At 46.8% G+C, this 16,008-nt stretch overlaps 1 protein-coding gene across 3 annotated transcripts in view; it reads left to right on the forward strand.

Moving 5' to 3' along the window:
* Positions 1-16,008, forward strand: part of LSAMP (limbic system associated membrane protein) — a 1,016,803-nt gene that overhangs the window by 890,820 nt on the left and 109,975 nt on the right. For all 3 annotated transcript variants that reach the window (XM_054808404.1, XM_054808411.1, XM_054808396.1), the window contains one exon: positions 12,960-13,085. In XM_054808404.1, the coding sequence (XP_054664379.1) occupies positions 12,960-13,085 (126 nt within the window). The remainder of the gene's footprint in view (positions 1-12,959; positions 13,086-16,008) is intronic.

The following is a 16,008-nucleotide window of genomic DNA, read 5'->3' on the forward strand; positions in this document are numbered from 1 at the left end:
GTGGGGCTTTCGGCATCAGAAGAGGCAGCTGCTCTCTGCTAAGACATTAGTCTTCTGATTGCTGATCTGACTACTCGGTGACACAGCTATGGTGGCTTGTGTTATAGATTGTCTTGTCACTTGCTGAATTGGACAAAGTGAATCCTCTTGCTGAGGAAACAGCACTGTTTTCTTACCAGACAGCTGTCCTAAGGCATGAGTTGGGGAGTTATAGATCAAGTACAGTGCACAATACTTCACACTCTTCTCCAAATCTCTGCACTAAACACAAGAGTGAATTTTATCCAAAGCACGTAAAGGTCCGAGGATGGGATTATTAGCTTTGTTCTTTATACTTTTGACTGGAAGCAAACCCAGCATTTCCCAAACGCTACGCTATCTTTCTCCTCCCCTAGAAGCCTGAAAGCAATCTTGAAAGGTGGTTACAGCAAGCACTCCCACTCCATTTTGTTCATTTCAATGTGTAAGGAAGGAAAGCCTGCTAATAAAAGATGTTTTACATGTACCACAGGCATTTGATTTGAGTGAGAGGCTTGTCACTGAGAAGCTGTCTGTCTCAGTTGAAACTGAGCCAGATCCTTAGTTATGTGGTATGCACAAGACACTTAGAGCGTTGTATTCACTGCCCTGTGGTTTATCGCAGAGGCTGTGGGATAAACCATGGGCAGCCAAAGGAAGCTGAGAACAGGGTTTGGAGAGAGCTGCCTTTTCAGCCTGTGCATAGATGTCCATCAAGTGGTTCGTGAAGGCTGTTCTGTTGGTTGTACCCTCTGTCCCTAATGAGCTGAACATAAGCAACTGTGTAAGATCTGAAAACAAACAAACAAAAAACTTTGGCTCTGTTTCTCCTGCATGTAAAGCTATGATGGACAACCTCGTCTTCATTTGGAGTGTGGTGTTAGCTGAAATTAACTTCCTCCCCTGCTTGCCTAATGAGGAAAATCCCAGTAATCTTCCTAATGCATAGAAACCTGTTCTGAACCTGTACCTCTTGCCCTGGAGTAACACAGGCTTTTCGCTGTGCTTTCTTCTCTCATACCTGGCCTGTGCTCCCTAGTCTACTTCCCAAAGAAAAAGTTAACAGGCAGGAGCCGATGACTGCTAGGACTTAGTTAAAAAAAACCATAATCTTGCTTTTTTCTCTCTCAACTGGCTAATAAAGCATCCCTGTTCTGGCTGCAACACTTCCTTGAAGCCATCACTCATTCTTGCTTTGTAAGAATTTGTCCAAAGGCCATAAACCCCAAAGGAGGAGCTCCCTAGGCTCTGAATCAAGCCCTAGAAAGGTTGCATATTAGGACTCAGCTGCATAACATATACATCCAACATGCATAATGTTTCCATGAAAAAGTTTTTCTTAACAAAATTCTCAGAGATGTCTTTGGAGGACCTGGACACTAAGGACAACTTTTCTCACAGAATTTCTCTTCCAGGATGGCTGATTATATCTGCAGAAGAAAAGATTTTGTATTGTTTCAGTCCCATAAGTAAATACTTCCCAGATTTAAAAAAATGGTCTAGGTGAATATATAAACACACTTGAACAAAGACCAAAAGCTGTGTACATCTGTAGTCCTTAACATGTTTGGGATTAGGCAGCATTCCAAGGGTTAATCCCTGGGGATTAGCACAGCAAGCACTTTTGTTGTTGTTTACACACGTCCTGTGAAGAAGGCTGCGTTTTCACAGCAGGCCTCTATAGGAGGGTTACCCATAAAGCGCTTGCAGTCAGTTTTACAAGTGGAAAGAACTGGAGCAACACGAATGGCAAATGCACAGAGCTGTCCTTTAAAGAGAAGAATCACAGATAAGTGGATCACTGCAGTCCAGGCATAAATTTGATATGGTAATAGAAAAGAAAAAGTTTTGTAGCAAAGAACCAATACTTCATATCCAGAGGTCCATATCTGTTGATAAGTGGATATCAGACATATGCCTGACTTGTGCTTTCTGCTTTCATTTACATACTAAGCATGCAGCTGAGAACCTGATCTCCTGGACCGCATCAGGATCCACAAATGCAAGTTCATGACACTGTGCTTGGGGGGACACCAAAAAGCCAGGTGTGGGTGAAATGCTCTCAGCATTGGGCAGAGGCTGGGGCTCAGGCTTGGAGCTGGAACTGCTTTAGGGTGAAAGGCTGGCAGCTGGGTTTAAAGCTGAGGTGCTGGGCTAGGAGCGGGAGTGAGACTGCTTTTATCCCTGCCCCACAATGTCACCTTAGTGCACTGAAAAACAAGGTTGGTTTGCGAATTAAGCTATTCTTTTCTCTCTGTTTCTCTCTCAGTCAGGAAGTGAAATAATTTCTCTCCTGAAAATTTCATGGAGACAAGTTTAAAAAATAAATAAAATCAGTGGGAATGAGTATAAGCAATACAGGCCAGTTCTGTGCTGACTTTTCCAACAGCCCATGGATGGGACAGTCCAACAGGTTTACACTCCATGGTGCTCTCTGCTATGAAACAACATATTGGGAGTGTTTCCCATGTAATTTTATGCAGAAAAATAGTCCAGACAGTTAACCATATATTGGATGAGGCAGAGCCTTCCTTTGGACAAAACGGTTTGGCTTGTCAGCTCTTACTCTCAAATGCCGTGAGCTCTGACATGCTACCCAGCTCAGCAAACTGGGAGGGCTTTCCACATGGCTTTGGACATGCATCCTGCCTGCTTTTCTGCCCCCAGTCAGTGCAATATGCGCAGTGCCCATCTGGATTTAAATAATTTCCTGCGTTTCATCCCAGTAGGTGTGGTGCAGCTGCACAATGGGGAAAGCTCACCAAGATGCAAGGCCCAAGCTAGCAGCCCCTGTGCCTCCTTCGGCCCGGCCTCTCTTGGCATCAGCAGTGATGCTCGGATGGAGATCTGCCACACTGGGGCAGAGCAGTGTGGGGACACACACAGGTTGGGAACTGGAGGTCTCTTAAGCATGGTTTCCATGCTCTAGCTGGGATAGACCTTGTCCTAAAGGCCACCAGGGATGGATGTGACAAGGCACCCCCTCTCAGACAATAGAAAGAAGCAATTTTTACACCTTGTAAAAACACTGTAGAGTATTTTGAGAGGTTTTTGGTTCCCAGGGGATTAAAAAACAAAACCAAGCCTTCAACGTTTGCCGCTACTTCACCAGAAGCTTTAATGCTGAGAGAGGCACTGGCAGGGTAAAACAAGCCTAGCAGAGCAGAAAGTCAGAAGGATGTTTCAGAGTCCACTCTCTTTAATGAAGTTCAACAACTTCACTCTCTGACCTCCTGCCCTGGTGACAGCTTCGTCTCCCCCTGGCTGAGGCTGCGGCATGAATCAGACCATAAAAAACACATCTTGGGTCTCATGTCGCATTTCATCTGCAAAGTGCTTCAGAAACATGAGCACACCACATCCCAAAGCGCATCTGGATTTTACTTTCCAGCCCTCAGCTCCCTCCCTTTGCGGACCTAAGCAGCAACAAGCTGTTTCTTGTTATGCTGTAAAGAGCTGTCATTAGCCTGCTGCACACATAAGAGGGAAATTAAACCATTAAGTTGTGTTTAGCAGCTCAGCCCCTTCTTCAGGCCCTCTCTCCCCACTAAACACTTTAAACTAAACAATGACTAATGAGGCCAATTTGCTGTCAATTAATTGCCCCAGGAAAGGCCCCCTAATTGTGGTGAGCAAGGTGGCAGCTCTAAAGCATTCAAGGGCCGTATGATGGTCAGCGTCCCCCCTACCTCTGCCTTGGGGCTTATTAGCGTCTTTGTGTTTGTTGCAAAGTGCTGTTAATTGGGAGCTGGGGACAAGGAAATGAGAACTCTCCAGGCTAATTGATAGGCACCTGCAGAGGGCTTTAGTGGCTGCGAAGTTCCTTTGACTTTGGAGAGAAGTCCTGATGTTTTCTTTTTGCCCTGAAAGCCAGGGACTCCTGTGGATTAGTGGGTGGGAGTCTTAATTTTCTCCAACAGATGGGGGTCCTACTTGCCAATAGAGAGGAAGGTAAATAGGCTGGAGGAAGCAACTAACTAATGAGGATATATGGAAGGGGTTGTGGTGACTTTCTCCATTTGTATCCAAGGTGCCCTTCTTGGGACAAGCAGTTAGAGCACTTAAATGGAGCTTATGGGCTTTCTTATTTTCCATACTATTTGCTTCTGTGTCTTGGAGGGATTAAATAGCTTTTGCTGTATCTTAGATCTGTAGAGTGGGAATAAGAGCTCTAATTTTTTTTAATGTATTTTGTGACTTATTGACAAAATATCTGACTGTTAAGCAGTCTTGTAATTTCAGACTGGGGAGTAGCTGCCCCACAGTATAAAACTGTGTTTGAGGGTCTTATGCAAAGCTCTGTTTGCCCAAAGGGAGCAGTCAGGCTCTCTGACTATGAACTTCATGTGAGTGTGTGTACAGGGCTCAGAGCCATCTTCCAACTAGGTCTCCATGTCCCTCTGTTCGTGTTTTTCATCCTGCCATACCTGATGCCAGTTCCTAGTCCTGTGCTCCCTGCCCTTGCCTCACAAACCCACCCTCCTCCTGTACTGAGGTCTGCAGAGTGCAACCAATGCAGGAGCCAGAAACTGCTGCCCCATGCCTATAAGTACCCCTCGCATATACATACTACTTACACTAAGCAGTGGTTCCTGTTCCTGCCACGTTGTGCCTGTGTTGTGTCTAGAAGCTCTGACCAAAATACAGGTATTTGAACTGTTTATGAGCAGTGGCATGGCCAGTTCCAGTATAAACTAAGTTAGGAAAAGACCTCTTGAAGCATTGCTGGTTATACCCTTCAGCAAGGGTGGCCTTGATGCTTTCTTGTTCCGTCCCTCTTTGCACTCCTGTAAAGGTACTCAGGAGCTGGTCTCCTGGATGTGAGCTTGCATCTCTTAACCACTGAGCTGTGTCATGGTTTAACCCCAGCTGACAACTAAGCACGATGCAGCTGCTCACTTGTTCTCCCCACAGCAGGATGGGGCAGAGAATCAGAAGAGTAAAAGTGAGAAAACTCATGGGTTGAGATAAAGACAATTTAATAGGTAAAGCAAAAGCTGTGTGCACAAGCAAAGCAAGACAAGGAATTCATTCCCTGCTTCCCATCAGCAGGCAAGTATTCAGCCATCTCCAGGAAAGCAGGGCTCCATCATGTGTAACAGTGACTTGGGAAGACAAATGCCATCACTCCAAATGTCCCTCCTCTTCCTTCTTCTTCCCCTGGCTTTATATGCTGAGCATGATGTCACATGGTATGGAATATCTTTTTAGTTGGGGTCACCTGTCCTGTCTGTGTCCCCTCCCAACTTCTTGTGCGCCCCCAGCCTTCTTGCTGGTGAGAAGCAGAAGAGGCCTTGGCTCTGTGTAAGCACTGCTCAGCAGTAACAAAAACATTTCTATATTATATACAACACTGTTTTCAGCACAAATCCAAAACCTAGCCCCATACTAGCTACTGTGAAGAAAATTAACTCTATCCTAGCCAAACCAGCACATTGTCCAAAAAATCCCAGGGTCGGGGGTTCGAGCCCCATGTTGGGCACCAAAAAGGAATGTCGTGGTTTAACCCAGCAGGCAGCTAAAACAACCACACAACCGTTTGCTCCCTCCCTCCCTCCCTCAGTGGGATGGTGGAGACAATAGGACAGAAAAGGAAGAGAGTAATAATGATAATAATATATACAAAACAAGTGACGCACAGCACAATTGCTCACCACCCAGACCCAATGCTCAGCTAGTTCCTGAGCCACCCACCTCCCGACCAACCCCCCAGTTATACACTGAGCATGATGTCATATGGTATGGAATATCCCTTTGGCCAGTTTGGGTCAGCTGTCCTGGCTATGTCCCCTCCCAGATTCTTGGGCATCCCCCACCTTATTCTGAACATTATTCTCATCCTAAATCCAACACACAGCACTATACCAGCTGCTAGTAAGAAAATTTAACTCAATCACAGCTGAAACCAGGACAGGCTGACTCGTTTACTAGGAGATTAGGGGTGTAGCACCACTCCTTACCAGCTTCCATAGCCTTGAATGATAAAGCTGATTCAGCCTGCCCACATGATCCCAGGTAATATCTCAGGAGGAGTTTTGAGCTCTGAAGGGGTTTGGTCATAAAAAGCAAGGATAACAACAGCAGATGTTTGCGTGTTCTCTTGTTTGTGGTTTCCTTGCTGCCTCCCGTATGTGGCCCCTGGTTTGTAATAACTGCTATAGTGGGCGTTTTTGAGACACGGTAATGTTTTGTGGAAACAAATCACTTGCTTTCATCTTGAGAGTAGCAGTGATTGTGCTGGGGGAGTGTGCTCTATTTTTCATGTCTCAGTCTTTCTTATTATTTAAATTAATGTGAGTTGCAGTTGTCATGAAAGTGAAGGATTGACGGCAATTAACTAGAACAGGCTTGGTGCAAGCAGGTTCTGTGCAAGCCTGTCTTACCTGTCACTGCACCTTGCCTGGGACTTGAATTCCTGCACCAGCTCTGCCCTTGCACACTTCCAGCCCTACAGCCCTCCCAGCTCTCCCAGCCTAGGGCACCCTAAGATATCTCTACCCTTGTTCTTCTCTTGCCTTGCAGGCCACCCGCTCTTCCAAGGCGAGCTTCTCAAGACGAATGGCTACCAATTATTTTGGTGTTTGTTATTTGCTGTCAGTGACATGTAAGATGAGATGCTGAGCTGGCATCAGGCTTGTCCTGTAGATGTGAAATGTAGAAGAAACAAATCTGTGAGTTTCAAACTGTTCTTCTCAAAGCTCATTTCCAGCTCTCCAGAATCTGTCCCTGGCATGGGTAGGTGTGATGGGTTGACCCTGGCTGGAGGCCAGGTGCCCACCAAAGCCGCTCTTCCTTCCCTTCCTCAGCTGGACAGGGGAGAGAAGATGTATCAAAAGGCTTGTGGGTTGAGATGAGGACAAGGAGGGATCATTCAGCAATTGCTGTCACAAGCAAAACACACTTGACTTGGGGAAATTAGTTTAATTTATTACCAATCAAATCAGAGTAGGGTAATGAGAAATAAACCCAAAATTTTAAAAACACCTTCCCCGCAGCATCACAGGGGGATGGGGAATGGGGGTTGGGGTCAGTTGATCACATGGTGTCTTTGCTGCTCCTTTCTCCTCAAGGGGAGGACTCCTCACACTCTTCCCCTGCTCCAGTGTGGGGTTCCTCCCATGGGAGACAGTCCTCCACCAACTTCTCCAATGTGGGTTGTTCCCACGGGCTGCAGTTCTTCACGAACTGCTCCAGCATGGTTCCCTTCTACAGGGTGCAGTCCTTCAGGAAGACTGCTCCAGCGTGGGTCCCCCATGGGGTCACAAGTCCTGCCAGCAAACCTGCTCCTGTGTGGGTTCCCCTCTCCACGGGGCCACAGGTCCTGCCAGGAGCTTGCTCCAGCATAGGCTTCCCGCACAGGGTCGCAGCCTACTTCAGGCATCTGCCTGTTCTGGTGTGGGGTCCTCCACAGGCTGCAGGTGGAATCTCTGCTCCCCATCATCCTCCATGGGCTGCAGGGGGACAGCCTGCCTCACCATGATCTTCTCCACAGTCTGGAGGGGAATCTCTGCTCCAGCGCCTGGAGCACCTCCTCCTCCTTCTTCACTGACATTGGTTTTTGCAGAGTTGTTTCTCTCACATATTCTCACCCCCATCTCTGGCTGCAGTTGTGTAGATTTTTTTCCCCCTTCCTAAATACGTTATTCCAGAAGCACTACCACCATCGGTGATGGGCTCAGCCTTGGCCAGCGGCGGGTCTGTCTTGGAGCCGGCTGGCATTGGCTCTATCAGACACAGGGGAAGCTTCTAGCAGCTTCTCAAAGAAGCCACCCCTGTAGCCGCCCTGCTACCAAAACCTTGCCACACAAATCCAATGCAGTTGGGCGTCCTACCTATCTGGGAATGGAGCAGTGGGGTACTACACTGTGCTTCCTTTCACATCAGTCCCTGCTCCCCACCCCATCCAGGGGGATCCTTAACACAGGGTAATGGATACCCTATATTACATTTACGCTGAAAATCTGGTGATTTTATCTTTTTCAGCAGTACTGGAGAGCCTGGCAGTGCTTTTCCATGGTCCCTGGAGCCAGAAGGAGCCAGCCTGGTCTTCCCTGGAGGGACGAGTTGTTAGGCTGAACATGAAAATGCCTGAAAGTGCTGTTTAACTGTAGCGCCTCCCGTACTGTGGGTCTGCAGGCTGTGGTTTTCCCTGTGCTAATGGTTCAGAGAGGCCAGACACAAAAGGATTTTCCCGTTGAGGGTCAACAGAGATGGCTGGGCAAAAGGAGGCTGTGACGCCCAGAAGATCCTGGTCCCGGGAGGTTTTATTCTCAGCAATCCTTCTTCCAGCAGTCTGGGAACTGTGAAAACATAACACAACCCACACATGGGAAAAAATAATAAGGTCAAAGCTTCTCATTTTAAGACTGTCCTAAAAAGGTGTGTGCAAAGTAATGACAAGTGCCAAGGAGGCAATGCTAACTGTTGCTGGTGCTGACAGTTTTGGCATTTTAACACGCTGTCTTGACACCCTGAAAATTAAAAGTCTCTGACTTTTTATCTGAGTGAAATTACTGTCCACTAAGATCCAGTCACTTTTAATGCTAGCTGGCTTTGGATTCTAAGCAGAGGAAACCAAACCAGGTTTTAAATTCATAGGGTAATTATTTCCTGTCCTGTTCCCCCTCCTCTCAGCTTTTCCTTGCCCTCTGACCAAGGTGGCACCTGAAAGGATCCAACCATTATACTCCTAACAGGATTTCAGCCTTGGATGCCCTTTTCTCCCTCATCTGAAAAAGTGGCAAGCCAGATATGACCATCTGGACACATGCTCCTCCTCTTGGGCATTTGGTCTGCCTGATCAGCTCTGTTTGTATTTGCTGAGTTTACTTGATCCACTGTGAACTAAAATGACTTGACGGCTTTGGAAAGTGGCAGGGTACACATATCCTAACTGCAGCTCTGCTGCTGGTGCTCTGTAGTGGCTTTTGCTGCTCTCTCCTCAACTGCTTTGGCTGTCATCACACCATTCTGTTAGAACCTCAGACTGGCCCACAGCTCCATCTGCTAGTCCTGCTTGAGCTTAGTCCTTCTTGGTTTGTTGCATGGCTTTTTTTCCTGATGCAAATGTTAACCCCTTGAGGTTAAGATAAACCTCCCAAAACATGGTCTAGCCAATGGTTCTACTCCTGTGCTCTGCTTACCCATGTTTGCCAGTACACCAAAGAAGCTGTGCTGAGGATGCTCCAAAGTCACCCTCTTTGTGTCCCCTGACAGAACAGAGAGGATACAACTCATGCAAAATTAGCAGCCTCTGTTGTTCTTATCCCAGACTAAGCCCCTCTGTCCTGTCCAGTGTGTGTTGGTCTCAGATCTGAAACACAGTATGTACCACAGGTAGATGTGCTGCTACGGGACTGAGGTGGCCCTCCGAGTTGCTATGTTCCCTGTAGTAAGAGTAGCAGTTTGGATTTCTGCACCAGAACTTGCAGGGCTCTCCCAGCCTCCAGCTCTGCTAGCTGGAGTGATGAGTCTGTCTGTCCTGAGCCATGAGACAGGGGTCTCCCCTCATCCAGTGGGACAGAAAGGAGAAGGAGAAAGTGCTTCTGAGTCCTGCTGACTCAGTGCTGAGCCAGACCTCAGCGTGATGCTGCAGGCCACCTCTCTGCTTTGGTGTGCTGTGAAACACGAAGCCACAAGCGTCTCTTGGAGGAGGGAGGGTATTGAATTTCCCCACTGGGGTATTTCCTTTCTGCTGGCCTTTATATGCATTCTTGGGGTATTGGTTGGCAAAGGTATTTGTTCACTTTCCAAGACCGCTGTGTGATTGTTGTTTTGTACTGCCAGGCATTTGCTGTGCAGAATGGGTGTGTGATAGAGGAGGAGGAGGCACAAAATGGATCTATAGTCAGTGAAACGCTCATGTACCCCTTGATGGTGGGATCAAATTCTGTGACAACATCAGCATTCTCCAACACTGTTTGTTTTGTTTTGTTCTGTTGCCTCCTACCCCTTCCTACATGCACAGACACACTGCCGATGGCTTGCAGTGAATCAACAATGTAAAATGTAGCACAGCTTGTGTTTGTCAGGGGAAGTGGTCTAGTGGAGGGTGTCCCTGCCCATGGCAGGGGGGGCAGGGGGCTTGGAACTAGATGATCTTTAAGGTCCTTTCCAACCCAAACCATTCTACTATTCTATGATTTTGCTTTGAGAGGAAGGAGTTGATTTTCCACTATGCTTTGCTTTACCCACTATTGTGCTGCTAGGGAGATGTGTCTACTCTGACATGCCCTCTCTCCAGAGGAGGGGACCCTGGTGCAGTTCAACCATTCCCCCAACATGCCTTGCTGTGGTTGCTTCACCATCAGTTCTAGCTCTTGAGCAGCAAACCAGCTTCCAAGGTCCCTTCTCCTTCCTTCCTGGTGCCAGTTAGAGCAGGTTGCTGAGGGCCTCATCCAGGCGAATTTTGCATATCTCCAGGGGTGGACTTTCCACCACCCCTCTGGGGAACCTGCTCCTGTCTTTGACCTTCCCAAAGTAAAAGCTTTTTCCTCATTTTGAGTCAGAATTTTCCCCACATTGCAGCTTATGTCTGCTGCTTTTCACTGTTTACCATGCACCTCTGAGAAAAGCCTGCCTCTGTCTTCTCTGCACCTTCCCACTAGCTATTTGTGGACAGCAATAAGATCTCCCTTCAGCCTTCTCTTCTTCAGGTTGTTGTTGTACATCAAGTGCTATAGCCCTCTGACCATCTTGGGAGCCCTGCAGTGGACTTGCTCCATTATGTCAATGGCCACCTTGTACTGGGGAGCCCAAAACTGATGTAGTGCTTCAGATGCTAACAAGCACCATATAAAGGGATATAATCACTTCCCTCCACTTATGGGGCTACACTCTTGCTAAAACAACCCAGGAGGCTTGGTCTTTGCTGCAAGGACATACTGCTAACTCATGCTGAACCTGTTGGACCCCCACATCTCCTGGACTGTTTGAGCCCAGCACTTTCACCCTTCCAGCAAATACCAGGGTGGTTAAAGTCCCTCACCAGGGACTGTGATTGTGAGGCTTCTTCTGTCTAAAGCAGTCTTTGTCTGCTGCCTCTTCTTAATCAAATGGTTAGTAGCAGACACCAGCCAACAGAGATGATATCCTCTGATCCTTATGCCTAAGCTCCCAGCTAGTTCACTGCCCAGAGCTGGGTGCACTCCAGCCACTCCTGTGCAGAGAGCGCACCTCATTTCCCTGCCTTTCCAACCTGTCTTTGCTGAAAAGCCAGTATCTGTCCCACACAGCACTGCCAGTCCTGAAAGCTGTCCCACCATGGCTCTGTCATCCCAATGGGTTTATAGCACTGCGAATCTGCATGAACATATAATTTCTCCTGTTTTTTCACCACGATATTTGCATTGGTGCAGAGGCATTTGAGATAGGCCCCCAGCTGTCCTACTTTCACAAGGAGAGCGCAAGTCGTCTGTGTTGTGTTGGCCCCCAGCTGCTTCCTCACTGTCTTCCATGCTGTCACTTCTCCCCAGATTGGGCAATCCTTCCCCAAAGTGCCTAGCTTAAACCTCTCCTTGCCTAGTTGAGCAAGCCTGTCGGCAAAGACACTTCTGCATCACTTTGTTCAACAGGTTGTGTTGCTGCTTGGGAGCCCCTGTTCCTCCAAGGGGGTTCCATGGTCATAGATGCTGAAGCGTTGTCCATGAGTTTGGGGCCTACAGAGAGGGGCTAATGAGCTGTGGGTTGTAAACAATGTTCCTATGAATCCAGCAACACAGCTGGAAGTGGTGAGTTGCTCTCTTCAGGCTTCATTTCCTTTTCCCCACCTAGCTCGTAGGCAGCTTTGCCTCAAAAGGACCATCAGCCACTCCTGCCAAGGAGGGGGAAGGAGAGGCTGCTGTCTGTTTACTCTGTGGTAAGCAAAGCAGAAAATGATGTTGTTTCATTCCTCGCTACACACAAATTTGGAAGCTGAAAATATATTTTAAAAAAATATAAAAAAATTAGAAGATTCCTTTTTTTAGTCAAACTCCCTCACCACCTCCAGGGTGCAAAGCGTGGAAGCAAGACATGGATGTGAGTGAGGAGAGACTGCAACAGCCTTGTCTGCTCAGAGGCTGATACACTGGCACACTCCACACCTGGAGGTACCTGTTCAGGTCCCAGCATGATCACTTCGGTCTTGTGACACAAACTCAGTTATCTTGGAAGATCTTTAAGGATCCTGAATGCCCAAGCCATGTCTGGTCTTGTGAATCTTTAAAGACCCTACCATGCTTTTGGTGCTCTGCCATGTGAGGTGCAGTCAGCCAGAAGCTACCTACTGTGGGCTGCCCATGGGGGTTCCCTCTTGGCTGAAAGATGTTGCAGAAATCTTTCTGCCATCGCCATTGTGCCTTCCCTCAGCAAATTCCCATTAGCCATGGCACGCATCCCTGCTTACCTCGTCATGGTAGTCAAACCAGGAATGAGCTTAACAGCTCTCCAGTTCAATTCCCGGTGAGCATTTGGTTTATGTGAGCAGCGGAGCAGGGTTCTGCCTAGCAGCATGGGTTACATCTGCCTGTGGGAGGTAGCAATAACTAATATACCCTCTGAGTCAGTACCTTGAGGCCTGGCACCCTGCAGGATGACGTAGAACTGCATCTGGGACTCTTTGGAGTGTAAAAATTAGCTGGGACAGTGCTTGGAGCCTGCTAACTCCTTCCATGTAGCCTTGGGGCAGTCAGGCAAGTTCTTAGAGGTTATTTTATGAAGGCCCCCAAACCTGTCCAAACACAAAGCATCACAGTTGCAGCAAAGGCCATTTCTACCTGCAGATGCTTGAAGCAGCGGTACATATTATTCTGATATAATTTCAGAAACCCAAGTAGTAATGAGGAGTGCAGCTTGTGAGAGGACTCTGTGGCTGCCTGTGGTTAATAGGTTGGTTAATGAGTCAGACAGGCTGCCCTCCAGAAGTCTGGGTAACAAGGTCCAACTTTCTTTTGTCTTCACAGTTCCACCAAAGATCTCCAATATCTCCTCGGACATCACCGTGAATGAGGGCAGCAATGTGACCCTGGTTTGCATGGCAAATGGGCGTCCTGAGCCTGTCATCACCTGGAGGCACCTCACCCCAACAGGTAAGAGACCCAGCTGGACTCAACTGTGCTGGTGATTTGTGAACTGTACAGTAGTTTCCTTCTCTTCCAACATCAACAGAAAACTTCAGTAGCAATACAGGCAGCTGTAAAAAAGTGGCAAGAATCTTAAATGTACTGCAAGCTTGTTTTGCAGTGTGATTTCCCAGGCACAATAACCAGGTTGTCCAAGGGAACAAATGAAATTACTTCAGTAGATGCCCTACAGAGTTGGACCTGTAATTCTATTTAGCTTTGGTCTTCATCTAGTTGTCCCAATCTCTACTGCTGGTAATGCACAGCACGGTGGTGGAGACAAAACACTGCTGGTGCCAGAAACAGGGGAAAGCATTTCTGGTTAGATATTACAATTAAGATGTTCTTTCTGAAAACGATGGAATTTGCTTCCCACTGATTTGCCTTAAAAGGGAGAGGCAAACAGTGGCACAGATGATTTCGTATTACTCTCCACTTTGGCAGACAGTCTTCCTGTGTCTTGTGAGGTGAGTAAAGAAGGCATTTGATCTGCAAGATGAGTGAAGAGCAGGTTGGAGACAGAATAAAGGAGAACTCACCAGCTTTGTTCTGCTATCTAACTGTGCCGTCCACACGCAAGGATGTGGCAAGCTTGGAAGGAGAATATCCTTTCAGTAGTGAGACTCCATGGGGCTAGCAGCTTGGGTTGCAAGGAAACCTTCACCCCCTAAAGATTTATCAGTAGGATGGGAACAAGAGGTAGGTTTCTCTTCCTCTGTATCATGTCCTTTGAGGAGAGAACTCTTTACCTGATTTCTTTTGCCATCAGGTATTCTTTCATCTAAAATGCATGGGAAAAGCATTGATTAGCTGCATATGAATAGTCTTCTGTGATACTCCCATATACGTAAAGCGTTAAAGAGGGTTTGAGGTAGCCAGAGTACAAGCTTTCTGCAACAGACAGTCAAGCTATCTACTGCAATTCAGCAGCCAGAAAAGGGGAGAGCATTGCAGAAAGAAGGTTAGAGAGAGAAAGGTAGAATGACACATTGGAGCAGAGCTCAGTCTAAGGGTTGCATCCAGAAGCCCCTGGATTTGGGGCCTGTGGTTCAAACTGGGGTTACTCAGATTTCCTGTCTCATCCTTTCAGCCAAACCAAAGTCGTCCTGAGCTTTCATGTATATGAAAGCCAGATATGCAGTTTGTATTTCTGGACGATTTCTTGGAATACCAAAAGAAGGAAGATGGGGAAAGACTGCCAGGAAGAGGTGGGAGGAGCAGAGCTGATGAGGGGAACACTACTCCTTTGTAGTATCATCGTTACTACCTGACTTTCCTCTTTTGCTATATTCAGTATTAAGCATGACTGTGCCATTTGCATATACAGGGAAATAGAACCTCTTTTTTTCACCTTTAATTATGTATATAGAATCTTCTAGCTCTGTCATTTCTGCTCTTAAGATTTATTTCATAGCAAATCTTCCATCTTACTACTACATCAGTCTTTCAATCCTCCATCTAATGCTTTCTTGTAGTGAAGTAGGAGACACTCCCTAGCTTTTCCATGAGCACAGCCTAACATTGTCCAAGTTAAGGGCGTTACACGGATGCTAGCTTAAATCTTCATGAAAACTAAGGCCTGGTACACATGAGATGCACTATTCAGAGCAGCAATAAGAAGATTCTTGTCCTGACTCATCACTTTGGCTGCATGTTCGTGCTTGGTGTTTTTTTCCAGTTGTACCGTCTATTCCATTTGTCAGACACAGACTTCTTTTCTCCCTTTTGAAAAGGCTCCTCAGAGCAAATCTTCATTCTGGCTGTTCCCTCTGATGAGCAACAGGACTGGGGAATCCCATCCCCACTTTGATTCCAGGGTCAGTTTTCCTGGGTTTGTTGTTCAGTTTTCCAGCATGCCCCTTCACACTTTTTCTCCTGTGCTGTGTGTCTCAGAGGTGTTCCTTATTAGCATCCCTCAGTGCCATCTCACTGACCCACTTCCAATCCATCAGTCCTCCCCTCTACAGTGAAGTCAGGCAAGCACCCCCTTCCAAACCAACAAGAGCCAGGGATGAAGGGCAGGCAGTCCCCAGTCTCTCACCTCCATGTCTCACTGCTTGTTTTCTCTCTCTTTTTCCCCCATCCCAACCCATCTGTTACCTTTCAGACTGCTTTCAGGCAGACATCAAGTCTCTGAGCAGCATGTAGCCCAATAAGGCACTTATCCCAAAACGGGGGACAGAAAGGCTTCTTTCATACGTTTTCCTTGAGGTTGACAATTAATATAAATTCCAAATCTATTCCAGAGCTGCTGCAGTTAGCAACACATCTTATCTTGGAATCTCCCTTTTCCAGAACTGTAAGATACTTTGGCTCCATTTATGCTAGTTTTGAAGACATCTGCTATGCATCAAAGAGCTATTTTAGATCATTGTAAAGGTTTCTAAAATATATCTCTCTCCTTGGATTTTTTTTGCAGTTAAGCTTGTGACTGCAGAACTGGAAGAACAAGTGTTACTGAGCTTGTGTGGGAGGTTTTGAATGGACAGGTTGTGAAATTAAACCAGCGTTGGGGGGCGAAAGGGCCAAATTACTTTTTCTTTGTGCACTCTCCTCAAGGAGCTCCTCAGCAAATGTATCTGTTGTTTCCTTCATTCATTGACTTGGTCAATAGTGTTTGTTGGCTAATTACCTGAGTTAGGACCACAGAAATTATTTATTTCTTGTTGGCTGGGAAGTGGAAGATACAAATGCGAAGGGAAAGCAGTGTTACTATGTATGCAAAGAAGGCAGGGATGCATGTGATAGTTCATTTAAATGCTGCTAGCCCTCAGGAATTATCATAGCCCACTCATCTGCCTATCTGGGAAGTTAAAAAAATTGCTTTATAAAATGCTATATCACTTCATTTCTGGTCCTTCACAAGCAGTTGAACTAGGCCTTTTTCCCA

This window comes from Grus americana, chromosome 1 (genome assembly GCF_028858705.1).
Source record: "Grus americana isolate bGruAme1 chromosome 1, bGruAme1.mat, whole genome shotgun sequence".
Taxonomy (NCBI): domain Eukaryota; kingdom Metazoa; phylum Chordata; class Aves; order Gruiformes; family Gruidae; genus Grus; species Grus americana.